Below are 23,706 nucleotides of genomic sequence, written 5' to 3'. Positions count from 1 at the left end.
GAAATCAGACGAAGTCAAGCCTAACGTTCATCCTGCTGCCTCCTTACGAGGGTTAGATCCTGACACAGAGAGGACCAAAGCCAGTCTGTGGATTTAATCTCCCCCATGGTGTTTAAACCCAAAATTCCAACAGGTGACTGCCCAGCCTTGGTGCTGGTGCTGCAGCAGCTCTGTGATCACGGGGCTCCCAACTGCCTGACATGGGGGATGTGTCACTGGCCTGACATCATCCCTCAAGGAATGTCCCCTGGATGCCCTGGGAATAAGGATTTCCCCTGTGGGTCGTTATCTGGGTTATTTAATTAGCCCGGCACAAGCCTAGATGGGAACACAGATCTCAGAATTTGGAACTTAAGGGAAATGATGTATTTCATGTTGAATTAACAGAGCTGAAACAACAAAATCTTTCACAGCTTGACTTAAAAAAAGAGCTCCAGGAGCACCAAAGCAGAAGAACTTTCAAGAAACAGCATCATATTTGGGTTGTCTGGTGCTACTAAAGTGCAAGCTGAACTTCTCAGGGATGAAGCATTTCTGTTTTCCCCTCCATCCTGCACGGGTGTCTCTCATCTGACAGGAGCCAAGTCTAGGCCACGGATTTGATGTTTTCCTCCTCTCCGACATAAAAGTTCTCACAAAATTTATGCCTCAGATCTCAGCTCTGCTGTCAAACGTGGCTAAAATTAGAAAACGATTAAAAAAAGAGAGAGGGAGGGAAAAGATGGTTTCCCTAAGTGTTTTCATCGGGAAGCAGGTTACTAGGCAGGGATTGCGAGAAGAAAAATAATAACCCAGAGGAAAACAAAGAAAGCCCCAAAGTGGGGAGAAACACAGGCAGCAGCCAAGGGGGCTGGAATCCTGCAGGATTGCATTTCCAGGAGGGAGAGCTCTCCCAAAGACAGATTGTCACCGTGTGCCCAGCGTAATCAGCCGCTGCAAAGTCCCTTCACGTCTGCGCGAGGCCGGTAATTATCATAATAGACATTAGTAATTAATTTCCGGCGTGATGTCAGCTGGAGCAGCAGTGCCAAGGCAGTGTCCTTGTCACACCCCCCGGCTGTCTGGGCCCATCTCCCTGATTAGGATGCACCAGGCTTAATACAATCTGCCAGCAAGAGCAGGGCAGCTCAGGACTAATTTAGGAAAGATGTCCGGCTTTGCTGAGCGGCACTCGGGGCCTGGGGAGCTTTCTCTGTTCCTTTAGGAGGCACAGAAGTGATCACTGGGGTAATGCCCACAAATGAGGAAATTTTACCTCCTGACCTCCCACCTCCGGAGGGAAAAGAGCTGGATTAGGGCAGCAAAGGAATTAAGAAAGACAGCACAGCTTGCAGCATCTCAGCCCTCGAGGTATTCATGGTGAACAGGGATTTTAAGGGGAACGAGATGAGCTGGACATGTTTGTTCCTAACTGAGGAAGTCCTAAATAAAGCTTTCCCTTTCTAGTCGCTTGCCAAGGAAAATCCTGCGTTTTCACACTGCAGACCACACTCCTTTCATCTGGGTGCTGCCCTCCTGCTTCCTTCTCCACCTGCCTGAAGCATCCTCCTTCCCTCCCTGCTGACGGCCTGAAGTGCAACACAACAAGGGAATGCAAAGGGAGTGGAAAAGGGAGGCAAGACGCAGGAAAGGGACAGGAACTCTTCCCAAGGCATCTGGAAGCAGCTCTCTTCACAGCCTGGGCAAATACTCGAGCACACAACACAAAAAGCATCTTCCTCCTAAGGGTGTTCATATGCCTGACACTGCTCAGGATGTCCTCACCAGAAAGGCTGAGGGATGCTTTGGGCTTTTGGGTTGTTTATTGGGGTTTTTAGGTGGGTTCTTTGAGGTGAGTTCCCCTGATGCCATTGAAGCAGCATAAGCTGACTTGGGCCTTGCTGAGGAGCAGAGGTTGCAAAGTGAACTCAGCTGGCTGAACAAGAATCCCTCACTTCAGCCCACAGAAGAACACAAAGAAGCATGAGATTATTGCATTAAATTGTCTTCTCTCTCCTGTCAAAAGCTGGAGAGTGGGGAAAAAAGCCCTCAGCACGCACTCTTTTTTCCTTAATTACAAAGGTATAAAAACCTTATCAAAAACCAATTACAATACCTGGTTGGGCTCATTCAATAACCAGCCAAAGGTTTTGATGCCAAAGGCCGCTTCATGAGCAGACACATCGAGGCAGGTGACAGGCTGACCATAGACAGAGTGGAGAACTTTGCCAGGATCTTCTGCTTTCAGGAGATAGACAATGTCCTCTGCAGCTGCCACTGCCACTGGGCTCCCCGTGACATCTGGAACCAGATTAAGGAAGTTGACCTAAAAAGAGCAGACTTTTTATTTCTATTACAGTCAAAAATTCTTTTGCATCACTACTGCCACATGCTGAACTGAACCAACTACTCACGTGTGTCCTGAATCACCTCAGTTATGGATTAATTCCACACAAAGACCAAGTACCAAGCTCATTTCTGAACTTTTGCAAGTTTAGCTCCTAGGGTGAAATTCAGCTCACAGTCTTTCGAACGAGCCCATAAAGAACCCAATTAATCAGAGCACATTACAATTAAACATCCCAAAACATCACCCCAAAGAAAGGAGCAAGACCCAATGGCCTCATCCTGAAGGACAGAAAGCCTCAAGGTTAAAGCACACAAAGCAAATATCATGGCTGGAATGTGAATAAGGTGCTCCAGAAGAGGAAACACATTGATATAACTGATGTTTATTGTGCAATCATGTAAATACACCCTAAATTAACACAGAGGCATCACAGCTCTAGGACAGCCCAAATGTCAGACCCTAACCCTCTGTCCCAAGAGCACGAGGATGGTGCTCTTCCCATTTCAGTGAAGATAGGGCTGGAAAGTTTCCCCGTGGGAAGGGTTTAAACTTCTTAACAGCTGATTTCTAACCCAGCCTTGAAAGAGAGTGTGGGGTCCTGAGTGTCTGTGCCATGGGGCAAACGGACTTGTCACAGCACACAAGTTAAATGGATCCAACTACAGTGGAGTGGGTGGTGCTTTTGCTAGAAAATCTCTTCAATTAACAAAATCCCCCAATATTTTAAGTACTGACTTCACTTGAGGGGGGATTAATCAGGAGTGGTTAAAATTACTTCACACCCTTTAACTGCACAGCTTCTTCCTACAGGAGAGAGGCTGCAAGACTCAATTATTCCTACACACTTCCCCTTTCAAACAAATGTTGATACTCTGAGACAAAATAAAACTTCAGAGAATGAGTTTTAATTACAACTCTCAAAACTTCAGTGACAGAAGGTGCAACTTAAAGAAGCTGCACGAGTAGTTACAGCTTCACAAGTGCCACTATTAGGCTGCCTGCAATATCCTGCCTCAGAATTAATCAGATAGTGTGGATCTGGAATGAGACCTGGAGTTTCAGCTCCAATTCTACGCGAGAAAACTGACTTACAAAATGAGCCAACTTAGTTTACTGTTGACAAAAAAACGAAAAAAAAAAAAATTAAACCCAGCCAACCTCCTGCACCATATGGACTTGTGCTCATTTTCACTCCTAGTTTAAGCCAGCATTTCACCCTTGCTCTTCAGGGATGAAAGGCTCATCCCTTAACCTGCTCCAAAGTCAGAGCCTCGAGCTGACAACGCCCTTATCTAGTTCAGGGTGGAAGACTTTCATAAGATCCATCTTAACCCTACCAAAATAATTAGTGGAGCAGGAGCTGCTGGAACGAAGCAGAGTAGCCTGGAGACTCACCAATTTCTGGATTTCAAATGTTCCTGGGGTTTGCCAGAATCCTTTGTCATCGGGGCTCTCCACCTTGACCTCGAAGCCGGACGCCGTGGCCACCGCGGTGCCGCCCGGGGCCAGGGCTAAGGCCTGGATGCGTTGGTTGTGCTGGAAGTGATGGATCGGCTCCCGCCCCAACAGCAGGCTCCAAACACTGACAGTCCCTGCAAAATGGGCACTGGGGGTTAGCTCAGGCTTTGACACAACTTTCAAACAGCTGCAAATCGATCTGGTGGAACAAAGGGAATAGACAGGGAAGAGATGAGGGCAGGAAATCGGAACTTCAGGATGCTGTGGTTCCTCTGACCACGGAACAGGTTCTGAGGAAAATTCATGTGCTCTGGCCTGAAGCTGAAGGAAGAGATGTACAGATTGGATACTGGGAAGGGATTGTTCCCTGGGAGGGTGGGAGGCCCTGGCACAGGGTGCCCAGAGCAGCTGTGGCTGCCCCTGGATCCCTGGCAGTGTCCCAGGCCAGGCTGGACATTGGGGCTTGGAACAGCCTGGGACAGTGGAAGGTGTCCCTGCCCATGGCAGGGGGTGGGATGGGATGGACTTTAAGGTCCTTCCCACCCAAACCCATCTGTGATTCTGTGATTCCAGGCTCTATTGCTCTGTAACTTATTTCTAATTTTGGACTTTCCAATAACATTAATACCCACCTTGAGGAAGAAAGACTCTTGACTTCTTTCACACTTCCATGTTTGGAGATCAGATGTAAACAGACACCTGAATTTTTGTTCTATTATACAGAGGCCCTGAATTACCCCAAAAACCAGTGAGGAAGAACCCACACTCAAATTTTAAGTCACTTTGATGCACAATTCACAGAATCACAGAATATCCTGAGCTGGGAGGGACCCACAGGGATCATGGATCCAGCTCCTGGCCCTGCCCAGACACCCCAACAACCCCAGCCTGGGCATCCCTGGCAGCGCTGTCCAAACGCTCCTGGAGCTCTGGCAGCCTCGGGGCCGTGCCCATTCCCTGGGGAGCCTGGGCAGTGCCCAGCAGCCTCTGGGGGAAGAACCTTTCCCTGATATCCACCTAAACCTCCTGACATAGCTCCAGTCACTCCCTGGGTCCTGTCTCTGGTGACCACAGAGAAAAGCTAAAGAATACAAATCCTAAAGAATAAAGGAGTGTAAGTCAAAAGACAACATATTTGTAATTGCATTTTTGCCAGCCTGGCTCCCCAATTCTCCATTTAAAAGCATCATAATCGGAGTAAGAGCAACCTGAGGCAATCAGGAGGGAACAGAAGGGAGCTGGAGCCTTCTGGGCCACCTTTGCACTGAATTAAGGAGAAGCAATCTTCCAACGTGACAGGCAGGGCTGGAGAAGCCTCCCTTGCAGTGGAGCACGTTAATGATGAAATGATTAATGGCAGCTCTTCCTTCAGAAGGAGACATAAAAGCCCTGACAGACAGCTGTGGATGGGCACCGCTGCCAGTTTGCAAACACTCCTCCTCAGTCCCAGAGGAGGTGAAGCAAGAGTGTGGTAATGAAACTGCACATAGTGAAATGGTAGCTAAATGAGTTTAAATTGATTTATGTTAGCTTTTGTAAAGATTATTTGGTATCTGGAAAGTGCTACCCATGTGAAATAATGCAGATAATCCTTAAGATCCCTGTCTAATGGCACTCCCACTGAATATTTATATTCCTCACCATGGGAATGAGTACCATAATGGGGACCATTTTTGTTTTATTAGGGATGAATATTTAAATTAATCTGCTATTTGCCTAAACAATTAGCCGCCTCTGTTTGTTTACACAAAGCCAAAACTGCAATTAGGCTTCCATCAAAAAGATAAGTCCCAACTAAAACTGTCCCGACGGAGTCGTAAGGGCTCAGAGCAGAACTTCCCAAAATTACTTCTTAGCATAATGGTAATTATGTTAATTGCTTGAAAGGTAAATAACTGCTGAACTGGGTTTGCAAAGCAGACTGGTTGCACACACTCAGCTTAAAACCAGTTAACAAATCCAAATGGGCAGCACAGGCTCCATCCCCTCCACCCCACACCAGGGCTGAGCTGAGGCACCTCTTCCCTAAACAAAGGGATGGGGAAGAGAGAGATGATTGAACCAGGCAAAGATGATTGAACCAGGCAAAAAGCCCCACCAGCGACAGAGTGACAGCAGAACATGGGTGTTAGAACTGGACTTCCGTGTCACACCACGGATTTGGCTGCCAGGCTCCTCCAAGCAGGAGGATTTTTGATTTTTCTTCAGCAGTATGTTTATCCCAGTTCAAGACCAGGTTCATGAAGGGGGAAAAGCGAAGCTGATTTGTTTTCAGTGAAGCCTTTTGTTTACACATCTCTGTGCTGAGCATTTCAAAGGCCTGACAGTGTCTTAATGGATGAGAGTTCTGGAAAATAACAAAAATACTCTGACCACAGGAGCAAACTGGGAAACCCAGAGCTCAGGGTTCTGCTCTCTAACTTTGGGCAACAAGTCACTAATAATTATTATCATTACTATTATTACTATTACTGTTATTATTATTATTATTGCTGCACCTCAAACATGACAAAGAGGTGACAGAGAAATAATAAAATGCAATAATAAAACTGCTTCAAGACAGGTACTTTTTTGTTTTTTTAACCAGATATTCAACAGCAAAATCTGTCCAAAATAAAAGGTTTTAACCAGGCAAAAACAGAGCGTGAAACATCTGATACATGATATGGGCAATACATTCCTGGTAATATAAGAAAAAAAAAGTGACTTGTAAGGTCCCAAATTCACATGTAATGAAGGAGCACGAAGTAAAGAGTAACAAGGAGAGTTCAAAGAATATCCTGAGTTGGAAGGGACCCACAAGGATCGTGACAGAAGGAAAACAGAAAAAGCAAACACTCCACTGGATTTATAAATAGGTAAAGCTGCTACGAGGGCTAAAAGTGCTGCTCAGAATATTCTGCATTTCACTACAGAAACAGCAAAAGGTATTTATGGGCGTGCAAGTCTTTGCAGCAGTCAATCATGTTTGGGTAAGAGCAAAAAATCCTCCACCATTCCAGTTCAGGTTATTAGTGTGGCAGCATAAAAAAAATCAGGCTAAGATTTAGCAGTGCAGATGAGATCACTGCTCTCCACAGTCTGTCTTCCTGCCTCCAGCACTGCCCAGTGCCTCATTTCCACAGCAATTCCTCTGCTAAGGTGAAGTTAAGGTTGCAACCATACGTTATCTGTTTTTTATCTTGAATACTGGAATCTTGAAAGTGTTAGAAGGTCATTAAATCAAAATTATAAGCAGCACTTTCACGGCACGCTAAAATCTGCACCATAATCATGATTATTCCAACTGAACTCCAACAATAACTCCCCAAAATTACTCAGAATTATGAGCAAGCTGGAAAATCATCCTGGCTCAAGAGAACAAGGGCAAGAAGCTGCTGCTGCTGCTGTAATGCTGACACTCGACATGACAATCACTGCACCAGCCTTGTTTATACACTCTGCCCCAGATCCGACAAAAAAGTCAACTCCCAACCCAATATATTTTTGAACTGTGGCCTGATGAAAGGTCCATTGATTGCAATTCCCTCCAGTTTGGAAGGTACTTGGAGAAAACACTGAGCATGAGCCTGTTGTGCCTCAGAGAGTGCAGTGCTGATCCTGACTGATCGCCCAATTTCGGCAGCACCAGCCAGCCTTGCACAGCTCTTGCTGTGTCAAAGGTGGGGGGCTGGAGGCTCCTCTCCCTCCATCAGCAGGGCTGGGAGCACAAAAGGCATCCTGCAAAAGCAGCTGTTACATCTATTTCCCCTCAAGTTTCTCTCTGCATTTGCTACAAAATTAAAACAAAACCAACTATCTCTCTTCCTGTAAAATCCCCTAATCCTCCGACAGGGAAAGGCAGCACAAACACAGAGGCAAACAGAGTTAAATCTCATTTGTAAATATTATCCTGGCTGTGTCTGGCAGCGTCACAGAGCCTGTCTGAGCCCCTCCTGAGCTGGGCACAGCACAGGGCACTGCCCACCTGAGCTGCCTGCTCCAGGAGGTTGGGATGGGAGGGCTGGATTTGGGCGTGGAGGATCCCAGCTCAGATCCTGAAGTCCCATTGCATCAGCTCTTGTGTGTTAAAACCAGCATTTGCTGTCACCTAGGGGCTGCTGCCAGCTTTGGAAAAGATGTAAAGCAATTTACACGTGCGTTATCTGAAAAATAAATTTAAAGAACCAGAATTTTGTCTGTGCTGGAGCACGGAACCCAAACGTGCTCGTGGTTTTCACACTCATTCACTTCAGCTTCTAAACACAACTGCGTGGGAAGGCCAGAAGCTGCTGAACTCACATCATCTCCACGATGTTTGTCCTGTTTCAGAGTTGTGGTCTTGCCACTTCTACCCCGATCTGAACAAAATAAAACTCTTTTTTACCTTTTGAAAACTCTTGGACTTGATGATCCTTGTGGGTCCCTTCAACTCAGGCTGCTCTGTGATTCTGTGGCTCCTTAGAGGTGTTTTTTTTTTTACTCCAAAGTAGGAACATTAATTTATTTATAATTTTCAGCTATATCATATCTCTATGAAGTACAAGCAGTATAAGAAAAGCATGGGTGGAAATGAGCAGCAGCCTGGAGTATCGAAACTTCTTATTGTGAATTCTGAGTTTTCCCTAAAAACATTTCTACTCAGAGGAGCCAATTTAACCTTAGCAGACACTTGAAGTTCATTAACCAACAGTTTACATTTAATTTTTACTTCCAGCAGGTACTGAGGGTACAAAGCAGTGAGAGATTAGTGATAAGATCAGTGATAAGAGCCTTGCCTTCACCCTACCATTACCACACCAGTTCCCACCAAACGCCCCCAGATTTTACCTCCACCATGTGATACCAACCCTGGGCAGTCCCTCAGAGAAGGCACAGACCCTATTTCATTCCCAGCATGGGGAATGGGATGACTGGGATGGGAAACCACACTCTTGCTCACCCAAACCAAGAGGTTTGCACCCACAGCCACCAATGGCAATAAATAAATAGCCCAGCCCCTGCTCCTGTAGTTTCCTTGTAACACTTTTTCCTTCACTCCAGCCAGCCTGGAATGCTCCCGCTCTCTAGGAGCACTCAGGGCAAGGCACCAAACCCACCACTCTGCAAAGAGGGTACAGAAGGGACAACACCCCCAGGCAGCTTTAGGGGCATCAGAAAGGACAAGTGCACAGAATTCCAGTCCCAAAAAGCAGCGCTGCCAGAATTCCCCTCCTGGAGCCTGCGGCAGGCAGCAGCACTTCTGATCCCTGCAGCAACCACCTTCCCTTGCTCCATGGAGTGGCTCTGCAGCTTGTGAAGGGCCACCAGCTCCTCACAGTGGGTCTGAGGGGGCACAAGCAGGGCAGCAGGACCGTGTCCCCTGCCGTGGCTGCACCACGGTGGCCGTGGCATTTAAAGGACAGCAGGAAAAAGTTCTGTTCTCCTGTTGCTGCACGTTGTTTTCAAGTCAAACCATGAAACTCCAGAGCGCAGGGGGGAGAGGGGTGGCTAAAGGAGACTGCTGTTTCCCAAAAGCTGTGGCTCCCAGCCAAAGGCAGGCAAGCATGGAGCAGATGGAGTCCTGGCAAGGCCTCTCCTGTCCCTGCATTAGCAGCATCTGCTCATTACCCAGAACCCTCGCCTGCTTTATCTAATGCTCCAGGAAAAGCATTTTGATTTGATTCATTTCAGTTCGGTAACGTGCAACACAATTAGTGGTAAAATCAAACTGGAGCACTGCCAGTGCTGACAATAGGAAACAAGGCAGAAGAAATATGAGGCCAGTGGGTTGGAATTCAAAAATCACAACTGTGGCTCGAGTTGCCAAGTCCCGTTGCCCCAGGTGTACATCCAGTGCCCCCACTGAGCGCTGGCACAGGCACAGGGAACTTCATTTGCTCCCCATCCATTTCTCCCTCCTTCCCCTCTCCTTGCAGCCTGTTTCTCCGAGGCTGGCGCCGTCAGGAACACTCACCAGGAGCCACAATCCCACTTTCCTTCAGTGCCACCGTGGAGTGACAACCCACTTTGGATAGGGGCATCCCGGGAAGACAAACCTGTCTCCTTGCTCTGCTTGCTGTGCCTTGGGAAGGGAGCTGCAGGAGCAGAGCAAGGCAGGCTGTGCCTGTCAGCCCTTCCCTGGGATGGGGTGCCAAGGGCAGCGCTGCGGGAGCCCTGCTGGACCGGGAGGAGCCGATGCTATCGCAACGAGCCAGGGATCCGCCAGGGAAGTCTAGACTCTGCCTGACAGCACCACCTCCAACACGAGCAGATGGTTTCTCTGGGTTAGTCAAACTTACAAACAAAGAGGAAAGGGAGCTGGAAAAGTACAACAAAGAACAATCAAACACATTATCTTCAAAGCCGCCCGCTCCCTCCCCAAAATTTAAAATAACTCTCTGCACCAAAGTGTAAATATGTGCTTTCGGCTTGCAGTTAGTAAACACTGCTAAAATGGATCTTTTTATTTCCCTATTCCCATAGAAACTAATCTATTCTGACCAAGGCTTCTCAAATCAGAGTCACTGCCATATCAGAGAGCCTATTAAAATTTCTACCCAAAAGAATAAAAGATGCCGAGCTTTATGCAAACTAGTTCAGTCACAGCACTGACAGCAAGGGATATGACAGGCAAAAAACCCAGACAAATTATTAGATTAGTCAGTGGGAAACTAGAAAACAAACAAAAGACCCTCTGCTAGTCATTGTTTGGCTCACTGGAAAAAAAGCCAGCACTTAAAGCTGTGTTATAATTTCCTATGACTCAAGTAAATAATATTAATAACACCAGATTTGCTGTTGTCAGAAAATGTTGCCTATACACAATTTTTACCCACAGAAAACCATCCCAGTATGATCCAAGCTAGAAAAACAGCTAAGGATGTTGAGAATCTTAAAACACATGAAGTATTTAATTTACTTTTAAAAATAAATGTGTGGAATAGGGATTTTGTTTGGATTATCCACCTTCTGCTTTGTTTTCACCTGTACAAACGCCAGGATCAAAGACAGTATGTGTACAAAGCTCTCTAAATGTACAAATATTCTTTATTTATACCCAAGGAGCCATTTTAAGTGTTAAATTATACATTTTAAAGAAAGATGATGGGACTTGAATTCTGCCTGAGCCCCTCATCTTAGGATCCCAGTCAGCCAGCACTGTTCAAACCTGGCTTTTTTAATTGCTGCTCCCACATCCAGAAGATGTTGGTCTCTGGCTCTTGTTGTCCATTATAGAAAACCTCTAAGGATATTTAAAACAATGCATACAACCAGGATTTTATGAGGGTTTCACTAAATATTAGGTCAAAGCTTCATTTCTTTAAATCCAAGTATATAATAACAACCCAGCACTGCAAACCAACACTTCAGTGCATGCACACACCACGCCAAGAGCGAGAGGGACGGGGATTAATCAGACATCCAAGTTTACCACCATCCCCATAACAAAGCTCTGCAGCACCCCAAGGGAGTTTTGGCCAGAGGAGAAGGCTGGTGGAAGAATATTTAATATTTTTATAGCAAAACAAGTTATTTGCTTAAGATAGCTTGGCTGGACTACAGCCTGGCACTCAAGCTTTGTGCAGCAGCTCCAGTAGGAATTAAAGCTCAGTTTTAATGGGTGCTATGTTCCAATGCCTCCTCCTAATGCATTTAGGGTTATTGGCCAACTTTCTCACATAAAAGCAAGTGTGTGCGTGTGTGTGGATACACAGGATTACAGACACACAAAAAGCTGAGCACAGCTGCTTCATTTTCGTAGAGCCTTTTTTTTTTTGTTGTTGTTGTTGTTGTAATAGGGAGGAGAGTTGTGGTTGCTCACCGTCCTCGTAGGCTGCCACAGCCAGGGAGCTGTTTATCCTCACAAAGGAGACGTGTGGCGGGGCTCCAGCCCCTCCAGGGCCCGCCACTGCTGCCAGCACGGGGGCTGTGTAGTCCCAGGTGCGGGTGTCCCACAGCCTCACCTCTCCCGAGGTGTACCTGCAAAACAAGGGCACTGCTCACCCCACAGCATCTGAAAAGAGATGGCTGGAGCAGAAGGGAGGAAGACAAACGGGTTAAAACAGCTCCCAGACTGATCCTTCCCCCGTCCTCTGTGCACAAACCCATCAGCTTTGCCCATTTTAGTCCCGTTTATTCCATGTGGCACCGGCTCTACCAAGGCAGGCAGGTGAACTGAAATTGGAGCTACAAGACCAGGAACAGCGTGGCCAGCAGGACCAGAGAAGTCATCCTTCCCCTGTACTGGGCACTGCTGAGGCCGCACCTCGAGTGCTGTGTCCAGTTCTGGGCCCCTCAGCTCAGGAAGGACGTGGAGGGGCTGGAGCGTGTCCAGAGAAGGGCAGCAGGGCTGGTGAAGGGCCTGGAGCACAAGCCCTGTGAAGAACGGCTGAGGGAGCTGGGGTTGTTCAGCCTGGAACAAAGGAGGCTCAGGAGTGACCTCATCACTCTCTACAGCTCCCTGAAAGGTGGCTGTAGCCAGGTGGGGGTCAGGCTCTGCTCCCAGGCAACCACTGACAGAATAAAAGCACAGAGCCCTGAGCTGTGCCAGGGGAAGTTTAGGTCGGACATCAGGAAAAAATTCTTCACTGGAAGAGGGATTGGGCACTGGAATCGTCTGCCCAGGGAGGTGGAGGAGTCGCCATCCCTGGAGGTGTTTAACAAAGCCTGGACGTGGCACTCAGTGCCACGGTTTAGCTGGTGAGGAGGTGTTGGGTCATAGGTTGGACTTGATGATCTCAAAGGTCTTTTGCAGCCTAGTTCATTCTGTGATTCTGTGAGCCACACAACTGAGCTACCACTATCAATATTGCAACTAACACACAAGGAGAGCCAGGCTCAAGAGAAAAAACATAATCAGGAACAAGCCTAAACTACGTCATGGCAAAACTTCAGATTGGTTCTTTTCAGTCTTTCAAGATTTGTGGTGCTGGTTGTGTTGAACCAGAGCGTTTTCCTATGTCCATACAAGCACCCACCCAACCTATTGCTCTTTATAGAAAGAAATTTCTTTTTACAGAAGAAATTTCTTGATGTCTCATCAACAGATCACCCTACCTACATCTCTGAAGACTAATTAATTAATTCAACTAAGTGCTCTCGTTAGAATTAAGGCAGCAGTTCTTTCATTGCAGAAGGCTCACCAAAATATCACAAAAACTGTAGTTAAACATCAGCTTGTCAATGAGGAAATAAAGAAGCAGAGCTAAACTTTCCAGATAATAGTGAATATATCTGAGTGAATGAAGGTTGTTACACAGCAAACAACACATGAACTGCCCTGGGCCATCCACGCCCTCACAAGAGACTATTAAAGGAAAAACAATCACAGGCAAAGCAGAGAAGAAGCTGCTTCTACAACAGGTCAAAGACCACAGGTCAGTAATTATTTAAGGCCAGTTTTGACAAAACTGTGATAATTAACACTGTCAGATGTCTTCCTCTGCCACAGCTCACACTTGGATTCTTTTGGAAAATCAAAGGTGCTTCCTGCTCTGTCACCTTTGTTGTTCCATCCTGCTTTTTGGGGGCAAAGTATTATGAAAGAACAATTCTTACAAGCCTGAGAGGTCAAGTGGTTGGGAATCTGGCTGTGCTGTGCTTAGAGGAAAACAAAGCAGTTAATTACACAGGACAAGAAGGAAAGGAAGGTTCAGCAGATGTGGGACTTGCACGCAGGTTTCCCAGTTCTCTGGGCAGTGCCATGCCCGGGGCTCCAGGTACTGGGAGCAGATCACTCCCAACAAACATCTCCTGGTGGAAAGGGTCCAATCTACAGAAGGGATTAAAGTGCCCAGGGGGGTGGGGAAATCTGTCAGGCTGAGAGAGATGCACATTAATCCCCTGCACCGCTCAGGAAGAGAGGGAACCGTGTCCTTGTCACCTGCCTGCTCTGCTGGGCTTTACAGGGGAACACGCAGGGAAATGAGAGAACAGGGTGGGACACTTCTCCCTCTTCCTCCCTCTGCAAACGAGGCCCAAACCCCCCTCTGAATCCTGCTTTCATTTCCAATTTACAGCAGCACAGTCTAAGAAGAACAGACCATGAAGGAAACTTCCCCAAAGCAAAATGCTTCACGTTGGATCGGACACGGAGTGCGGATCAGCTCACAACAAATATCTTCAGTTTGCAAAACTAGAAAGGGCTCGTTTTGCTTCAAAATCTGGAGAAAACCCACAACAGGACAGGTGATTGCACAGATCTGCTGCAGTCCCCTTCAACAAGAGGCACACAATGTTTTGGAAGTGTTTCAATTTTGAGCTGAATTTTGTTTCCTTATGTTAGGGTTGGTTGGGGTCGTGTTTTCAAGCTTCTCCTGACTGCCAAGAGCAGCAGATTCCTCCCAAGGGAAGCCAAAATACTCTTGTCACTGAAAAGTGAGTTTCAGGGGAGACATAAAACACTGGTAGAATGGATAGAACTCAGTGACACAATATTTGTTTTCATGTCTAAATAAACAAGGAAGAACAGCATCTCCTCCTAGTGTAGCTCTCACATAGTCCAGGCTGGAGATGTAAAAAGAAAGAGATGGACAAAATGGCAGGAGAAGAAGAGAGACCCAGGGCTGGATAATTCTCAGGGCACACTGCATCTGATTTCCCTACACAGCACAGAACACAAGGGACCCACCAAAAATAACAGTGCAATGACTGCAATCCTGGAATTAGAGATCCAACATCACAGTACCACAGCAAACCCTTCAATTAATTTTATCTCAAAATTCAATCAAGTCAAAATTTAGTTTGAACCGTTCTTTGTTCACCTGAACCACCTCTAAGCCAAGCTCAAACTGGAGCAGCACCACCAAACACTCCTGACCATTAATTTGAAATCAATTTAACTCGAATTCTGATGTGTTTGTGCTGGGACCTGTGTGTTTGGCAGGCTCTGCATCAGCCCACCCTGCAGCCTCCTCCTCCCTGAGGGCTCAGCACATGCTGGAGAGCTCTCCCTCCAATGCCACAAAGCCGCTGTGCTCTCCCAGCCCTTGCCAGGACCTGCAGGACACCAGAGCTTGTCCACTTGTGCCCCAGTGGGCTCAGACACTGCCCAACCATCCCTGAGAGCATCCTGGCCTTGGTGCTCCCTGCACTCCTGTCGTGACACAGACCAGGGAGACTCCATGTGCCAGGAGAGCCCTGCAAGAGTCCACCAAACCTCCCCCGTGGCTGTCCAGAAATCCCCGCAGTGCCAGCACAGGAGAAGCTCCTCAGGAGGGTTCCTAAGGCTTCCTGCACCCCTCCTCCCTCATTTCCCACCATTCCCACCCTTTCCAGTGCAGTCCCACGCAGCAAAGCTGAAGGATTGGGAGAGATGTTCCACAAGACCATGGTGGGAACACAAGTGGAGCTCCAGGTCTGGGCAGGGAACCAGCCTGGGGAAATGGGAGACATAAACCAGCTCCTCTACTGCCCATTTCCAGTGTGCACTGGGCCTGCACCAGGACTGAACTGGAAGAATTTCAAACACAGATGAATCCAATTCAGGAGGAGAAAAAAAAAATTTAATGGTTCAGCTCGCCGCTTTTAATGCTGTTATAAAGAGCACCACACTTTCAATTTGTAACCACAACAAAAGGCTTTCAAACTATTAAAGCATTGCCTTGCTGTAAAAAAATAAAAAGGCTGCTTTATTGCAGATAATTGGCAAATCTGCCCTATCAATAGAGATGGCTGGAGAGAAGAACACACTGCACTATTTCTAGGTAATTTCAAAATCTCTATTCATTTCCCACCACAACTTTTACATTTTGTCCTGAAAACTTCATTGGGATCACTCAATGAAATAACCCCAGATGCAAGTCCTGCCCAAGAACAAGCACAGCACTCCAAACCCCCTCAGTTACTGATTTTTCTACCAAGATGGCAATGAAATGCCCACTTAGCTTTCTGCTGGAGTGAAAAAAACACCCAAACCACCTCAAAGCTCCCTTCCTGTTTAATACAACAATGAACACACATCCTATTTGCTCTGCTACCAAGAGCTTTCAGCTGCTGCTGTTTTCCCCTGATGGGTGCCATGAGCTGATTATTGCAGGGGCAGGTAAATACTCCAACACCTGATACAAGACACTTGCACTGAGCAAACCCAGCAGACCAACCCCAAACCCTAAAATAACCCCCATAAGAGACCACACCTGCTTCATTTCATTTAGAAAGGCTGTCCAAAGCCTTGCTCTCCTGAGCACAACAGGGAGCAACAAGAAGCCTGTTGCTCACAAGGCCAATCTCCCCCTCTCCTGATACCCCTTCCCTGATTCCTTCCATCCACACCACACCTGGCTCCCAGCTCTCCCTACTCACAGACACATTTCTCCTTCTCTGATGTTCAACAGAGCCTCTCCACCCAAGTAACTCAGCTTCTTTGATGGACTCACATTCCACTCTGCCCACGTTCTTCGGAATATTTCAGTATAGACACATGAGAAGCAGCAGCAGCAGGAGAAAAGACAAGCTGTATTTTTCTAAATATACTTCTCCTCAACGAGCCAGTTCTGTGGTTCTGGACAGATATGGATCTAGCTGTAAAAATTAGCCTGGAGATTCAGCTTAAGCTTTACAGAGATGCATCAAAACCTTGCTGAAATGGAGCAACAATAGGTGGAATGCACATGGCACAGAAAAACGAGAAAATTAAATTCATAGACAATAAAAATATCTACTCACTAAGCAAAAGCATTCTGACTACTTTTTACTGGCAGTAATGACATGAACATTTTGCTCGTGCCCTCTCACATGAGTGGAAGCAGAAGGAGCTGGGGGTTAAAAGCTGCTGCTGCCCCACCATGAGTATCTGGGAAGCAGGTGGTGGAGTGCAGAGCACATGTGGGAGGAAGCAGAGCTGGAGGCTGGGCACGGCTCTAATGAAGTGGTGCTGAAGAGGCAGACGATTTCATAAGGAGAAAAACATCAGGAAACTGGTCAAAACACAGAATCTCATCTGAAAAAGCTCCACTGTGTTGGATAGCAATAGCCAGAACAAATTTGGGGAAGAGGAGGAGGGGGGAGGCTGATCTCTCTCCAGAGCCCCAGATGTCTTTATGGTTGCCTAATGACAATTATACTCAACCAATTAAGACACTGCTATCACAGTTGCATTGTTAGTAAGCCTTTGGCCCTGAGTGTTGATGGCTGTCTAATTAGTGTTTGTGCAAAGTACAACTGCAACTAATATATAAACTGACAAATACACAAAAGAAAAACTGTTAACAGGAACATTTTCCAAACAGTCGAGACTCTGCTCGTTCAGTCCACGGCAGCAGCAAAGACAAACTGCTTTCCTTCATGGCTGGGGTACTGCTGGCACTGCAGAATTTCACTTCCAACCTGAGGGTCAACGAGACCCTCACTGGGTTTCTGTTCAGACAGGATGCTGGTGCCACTCACTTTTGGTGTTGCCTCAAGCACATCCCTCCAGGGCAAGGCTGGCTGCACCAAGTTGGGCTGGTCACCAAAGACTTCTCATAAAGCACATCAGAAACCAGTTTACATTTTCCATATTTTCTCTAAAGAAATTATAGCAAGGAAAAGGAAGGAGAAAGAACCCCCTTTGTTTCACAGTCAGGTCTGATTTCCAGAAGGCAAAGTCTGTTCAGTTTCCAGATACCTGCGGTGATCAACAAACCAAAAAAAAAAAAAAACCCAACAACTTTGTTTCAGGCAGTCAGTGACCATCTGTTAATACTCAAAAGATCTTATTATGAAGTCCTTACAATGTCAATGCATTTTATTGAAGTCAGTAGGAATTTTGCTCCAGTAACAGTCTCTGTTTAAACAGATGCCTGTTGATAAGCAAGTCAAATAATGAGTATTTTGCATTGTCTTGCTCCAACAAGCACCTCAGAGCTTTCATCCTTATTCCACCAAAAGCAACTCTCCAGTCCTTCATGTGTTTAATTAAGGTATCAGTCAGTTCCCCCCTCAGCAGGATCAAGAATAAAGCCCAATTAAACATGCAAACCCAAGCCCAAACGCCTTCAAGTCGGTTCAAATTGCTCCTGAGCTTCATCTTCTCTCCAAGGCCCAAGTGAGGCAGTGGTAACTCAAATGTCCAATTTCAAAACACCTCTCCATCAGAACTGTGGCACGTTGGGAGGTACCTCAATCACAATTAAAGATACTGGAATTAAAGGGATTCTAGCACCTTCTTTGTACTCCTCTGAAGTGAGGGATAAATGATGGACTGCTTAGAAACATCTATCACAGGATGAGGTGCCTCAAAGACTGGAAGAGGTGAAAGTTCCCAATTCTCCCTGTGTTCTCATTCCCAGGTATTTGGATACACGTATTTTGCCAACTGTAACCAACAGGTAGCTTGGCTGAGGGATTCCTTAAGGAAAGGATTCAGGAAAAACAAATGGTAGCAGAAAAGAACTACTTTACGTGGCAGAAAGGAATATAAATAGAACAATGGCCAAAAATAAAACACAAATGGAACAGGGAAGAGAAAATTTTCTGTTACATAGCAGAAAGCTACACCATAAAACACAAGGGAAAACAGATGGGGGTAAACCAAAACCAGAGTTTTAAACAATCCTAATGCTGGTAGAAGAATGCAGAGTAGAAAATTAATCTCCCTGATTTCATCCAAATGTTCTTTTGGGTTGCTTGATATACGAGTGCTGCTATGAAAAATGTGACTAATGTGTCCCAAAATGGATCTGGAAGCACTTTTAGATTTAGCATGTAGGAAATCCATTCTGAGCATCCTCATGATCAGTTCCCAAACTCTTCTGCTGAGAACCCAACTTTCCAATTTACCAACCCACGCCCATCTGTGGAGCCCTCACAGAAATGGAGCTGCAGAGAGCTTCTACCTTCGTTTTCAGGGCCTTATTTAGGAAATTATCACTCAAAAAAGTGGGTTAAGCTGCTGCAGTGTGTAGTTCTGTTATGTGTAACAAAATTAACATTTCACCATCCTCACTGCCTCTGCCTCACCTTCTATATTAAGTGCATGCAAATGTCATACCAAGGGAACAGAAACAAGCCAAAGGGTTGTATTGTAAGGAAAACAATTTAATGAACATTTATAGAAGCAGAAATTAGAAAGAGCCAAACTGTTTCTAGTAATTTGGTTTTTAAGGCCAAAAATCTCCCATCCCTTAGATCTAGGTTCCAGTGGCTTGCATCAGCCCAGGCCCATTAATTAAAGCAGCTGCTCTACCAAGGAAACAAATTACTGTGAGTACAGGAGAAAAAAATTATCTTTTCCACAAGAATTCAGGAGGAATTATGATGGAATTTGGGAAGGCTCAGCTCCATCAGCCCTATTATGTCACAAAGGACAAACAACAGCTAAAACAATAGCTCCAGTAGCAGACAGAGGTTAGAAAACACCATTTGAGGACGCTGTAAATCGATCTGTTTGCTCGTTGGAAGGAACACAAACTGCAACACGCTGCAAGCAGCAGAGAGGAGAGGCAGCACCTGAACTCCAGGCACTGCTGGTGACAGCCCAAAGAGTAAAAACGAAATCTTCAGGAAGCTTAGTAGAAAGAAGGATGGGTTTGTATGGCCTTAGTAGAAAACCAGGATTTACAAGCTCAAAATTACTGCCTGTGACTGAGAACACTGAAGGCATCACTGAGCACATCCCTGCAGCAGCAAACCCCGCAGGTAAAGCAACAGCTCAGTGGCCAGGCAGGCTGGAAAAGCAGCTTCCACAAAGAGTCAGCATCAGCCTTCTACTCCTGGTTTCACTTGAAAGGCTCTTTTTCAGGAGGTGACAGAAAAGCCAACCTGGCTGTCACTTAACACAACCTCACCCAAGTGCCGTCTGTCACCCAACCCCTCTGAACCCGTGATGGCATTCCCGTGTGCAGCCTCCAAGGGTAGACTCACTTGGAAAAGAGGCCTGACACTGCTCCTTAACAGTGGTGAGGATGAGTGAAGAGAGCACAAAAGGTTTGGGGAAGGCTGAAGAAAAAAAGCAATTATTGTCACCTTCTGCTTTGTTTGACATCTTGGCTCCCAGTCCCTGCGAGGGGAGGGAGAAACCTAAGAAAGTTGTGCCATCATACGAGTGAAATTTAAGTAATTAAACAAGGCAGGAGTTTATTCAGGCTTTTGGAAGTCTTCAGTTTGTTAACTTTGATTCATTTTCATTACTAATTAATATTTTGGTTTCCTCAGGTCTGCACACTGAATTAAGATGCAAGAGCTAATAATAAATACCTTGAGAATAACCCACAAGCCCTATAGCAAAAAATCCAAATTAGATGAGAGTTGACTGAAGTTTTAAAAAGTGCAGTGAAGTATTTTCAAGCCTTTTGGGCTAGTTTCACACATCATTATGAAACTAAAGAGAGTAGCAAACCCAGCTTCTAAAAAGTCATTTGCAGGTCACCTTTGAGCAAGAGGAAAGTGGAGTGGGAGGTGATGGAAGAGAACAAAGGAACTCACCATAAAGGAGCAGCTACTTGTGTGTAGATGTTGCTCAAAATGACTTAAACTGAAAGGCCCAAATTGTTTGTGAGTGCTCCCACAAGACTCACCAGAATGAAGACAACTGCATAAAATCATTTCAGCATTTAGGATGTCAGCATGAGAAATAAACGTCCAGATTTCCCTAACTAACCACAAAGGATATTCAGCAAGTTCTTCCTTAGCTTCTCATTGCCTTTATCAAGCATCACTTGGGGAAACACCACCTGTGCCAGGTGTGCTCCACCCTGAAAGGGGAGGAAATGTGACTGCTGGTTTATCAAGGCAATCAGCAGATGAATCTCACCAGCCCTAACTCCTCAAATCTCAAGGAAAGCTGGCAGTACGTAGTGGGGAAGGAGGAAAACATCTGAAATTAAAATTTCAAGAGAAGCCAGGGCTGATTTCCCAGTCTGTAAGAGGTGCAGGGACTCCTCACAGCATCTGCTAAACCGGTTTGTGGCCAAGCTCTTCACTAACAGGCCACCACTCTTCCTTCAGTCAGGGAAAACTGAAGAAAAAAAAGGAAAAGCTGATAGTTTATAGTTCTGGGTCTTGGGAAGGGTGGTCTGACTCTAGGCCTCTTCTGTTTCTTTATTTTCAGAGCCACCAGCAGCAGTAAAGCCACCGTGCCCTTTCTGCAAGCATTAAAAAATTAACACATCCCCCTCACGCCCACTTGGTGTGGTTTTAGGGGTGAGCCATGAGGGGACAGAGGCACCACCAGCACAAGGCAAGGTCAGCACAGGGCTCAGGAACAGCCACAGGTGAGTATTCCAGAGCCAGTCAGGCAGCAACAGTCTCACAGCATGCCACGGACATGTCACACCTCGGGATCCTCTGGAACGACAAGGTCAAGCAAGGACCAGATGCATGTTCTGAGATCACTCACTGTCCAGGAGGACCCAACCTCTGACTACATTGCCAAGAATACAAAAAAGTAGCAAAAAAGTAGCAATTTTACTGTCTGAACATGCATTTGCTCAAAAAACCCCAGATAAATTCAGATTTTAGTACAAGAAAGCGAAGCAATCCAGGCATTCTGTATGGCAAATGACAGCATCAGACACAGTGAGCCTCATCACCAGTAGGAATGTCTAAAAGCCAAGCAAGCAGCTATATAATTGCTTTAAGTAAGGTCTGACTTAGGGCTGAAACTCCATTTGAGTCGAGTATGAGGGGGAGAACATCATCCCTTTAGAGAAGATCCTTCGAGACGTGTAACCGTAGAAAGGCTGGCGAATACAACATTGATTGGGAGTGAGGTAACCACAACCACCACTGGCTCAAATGAAAAGGGATTCAGGGGCTGACCCAGAAAACAAGCCTCGTAACCACTGGGATGAAATTTTAATGACAAACACAAGAAGCTCTGCGTGCAGGCCAGATTGAATTATCTGATGTCAGGCAGCACCCGCGCGGCGCTGGCACAAAGGGGAGCTGCTCGAAGCCACCTTCGACTCCCAGCTCAGGTTGCACTTAATCAATCCTTGATACTCTGCCATCTCCTGGCTTCAGCTTGGGCAGCAGCGTGGGGAAAAGTGGAGAGTGCATGGAACAGGGGCATTTCTCTGTGTAGTGTGTCTTTGCTTCCTTCACAGAGTAATAAAGAGCTGCTCCTGAACGCGTTCGAACTGCGCCTCTATAAATCACACCCAGAGCTGCTGGTTTAAGTCACTCTGCCCACAACCTGTATCAATTCCCTTGCAGAAAGATTCAAAAGCTCTACAGCAACTAAAATAAAAATGATTCCACTTTGCAGCAGAATTTGAAGCAGGACAGTGAAGATGACAAGATCAGGCCCAGCAGAGCACGGGTTCAAATCAATCAGTGATTCCAGGCTTGGTCCAAGATTCCCAAAACACACCAGCCCCAGCATTCCTGCTCCCTGCAGCTAGAACTCCTCTCTCCAACCAGCCCAACTAGAACTTAATCTGGCTACTGCCAGAAAAAGAATTAAAGATGTTTCTATAAATACATCAGCAACAAAAGGACTGCTGAGGAGAATCTCCATCTTTATTGGATCAGGGAGGAACAGTGACAAAGGATGAGGAAAAGGATGAGGAAAAGGCTGAGGGAATTAAGGCCTTCTTGTCCTCAGGATACCCAGGCTGGAAGACAGGGACAGGGAGCAGAATGAAGTCCCCACGATCCAAGGGGAAATGGTTGGGATCCTGCTGCAGCACTTAGGACACACACAGTCCCATGGGGCCGGATGGGATCCGCCCCAGGGCACTGAGGGAGCGGGGCAGAGCTCACCCGGCCACTTCCCATCCTTTCCCAGCAGGGAGGTCATTTACCCAGGGGACTGCAGCCAGCTGTGACGCCCAGTAGAAGCTGGGCTGGAAGGAGGATCCAGGGCAATACTGGCCTGTCAGCCTGAGCTCAGTGCCAGGGAAAGTTGTGGAGCAGAACATCACCAAGGCAAAGTGCTGGGTCCTACCCTGAGCCACTGTCACCCCATGGAATGCTAAAGGCTTCGGGAGGAGTGGCTGCACAAGGCGGACAAGGCCCTGGGGGTGCTGGTGACAGCAGCTGGACACGAGCCCAGGTGTGCCCAGGTGGGCAAGAAGGCAAAAGGCACCTGGGTGTCCCAGGACAAAGCACTGGGCACCCCTGGGGCACCTCCAATCCTCTGTTCAGTTCCGGGCCCCTCAGGACAAAAAGGACCTTGAGGGGGTGGAGCGTGTCCAGGGAAGGGAACGGAGCTGGGGAGCGGGCTGGAGCCCCAGAATTGGCTGAGGGAGTTATGACCAAAAAACCTGCTGAAAACTGAGCAGCCCTGAGCCTCTGGTGCAGCAACTGAGACAGAAGAAAGATAAGTGATGTCCCAAGCCACTGCATAGAAAAACCTTGGGAAATGCCCCACAATTCTGGATTAGCATTTGCAGCACCACTGACTTCCCAGGCCCTGCAAACTCACAGCCCAGCTTAGCTCAGACACACAAGTCCCTCTGTAATCACTGATTATTCCCATGCAAAGCTGAGCACACAAGTGTTTGTGAAACTGGAGAGAGAATCATTAAACATAACACATAATTGATATTTATACTGAGAGGAGAATTGACTTTGTAAACCTCAGCTATTAAATTACTTCTTCAGTACTGAAAGAACGCAACAGTTTGCTATTGATCACCAGATTCATTACACTTTTATGACAAGTTTGAAAGCACAATGCCATTAAGTACAATTTTATAAGCTGGGAGAGACAGGGGATGGTTATGGTTGGATTTAAAAAATAAAAACACAGCAAACAACAAAACCCCAACAAATTCCTCAACATCCTAAATACTTCCCAAGTGCACATAAAGTATTTCCCTGCACAATTTGCTGATGTCCTTGGAAGTTTTAGTTACAACTTGAAGTCCCCTTGTTTGATATTTACCATTTATCTAATTAAGAGACAAAGCAGAGTGAAGGACAAGCACTAAACAGCAAAGAATATAACAATTTTTGTGTTCTAATACTCTAAACTTTTCATTTACTAACCAGCTAAATTCAAACAGCTGAATTCTGATTCCCCCATGTTGTTT

At 46.4% G+C, this 23,706-nt stretch overlaps 1 protein-coding gene across 1 annotated transcript in view; it reads right to left on the bottom strand.

Moving 5' to 3' along the window:
- FBXW8 (F-box and WD repeat domain containing 8) overlaps positions 1–23,706 on the bottom strand; it is a 52,861-nt gene that overhangs the window by 16,733 nt on the left and 12,422 nt on the right. Inside the window, exons 5-7 of the mRNA XM_048322657.1 lie at positions 11,571–11,728; positions 3,725–3,921; positions 2,096–2,305 (exon numbers count right to left, since the gene is read on the bottom strand). Of these exons, the coding sequence (XP_048178614.1) occupies positions 2,096–2,305; positions 3,725–3,921; positions 11,571–11,728 (565 nt within the window). The remainder of the gene's footprint in view (positions 1–2,095; positions 2,306–3,724; positions 3,922–11,570; positions 11,729–23,706) is intronic.

The sequence above is a fragment of the Corvus hawaiiensis genome, chromosome 18 (genome assembly GCF_020740725.1).
Source record: "Corvus hawaiiensis isolate bCorHaw1 chromosome 18, bCorHaw1.pri.cur, whole genome shotgun sequence".
NCBI lineage: Eukaryota > Metazoa > Chordata > Aves > Passeriformes > Corvidae > Corvus > Corvus hawaiiensis.
Note: the sequence above shows the minus strand (reverse complement) of the source record. Positions and strands in the feature narration are given on the sequence as shown.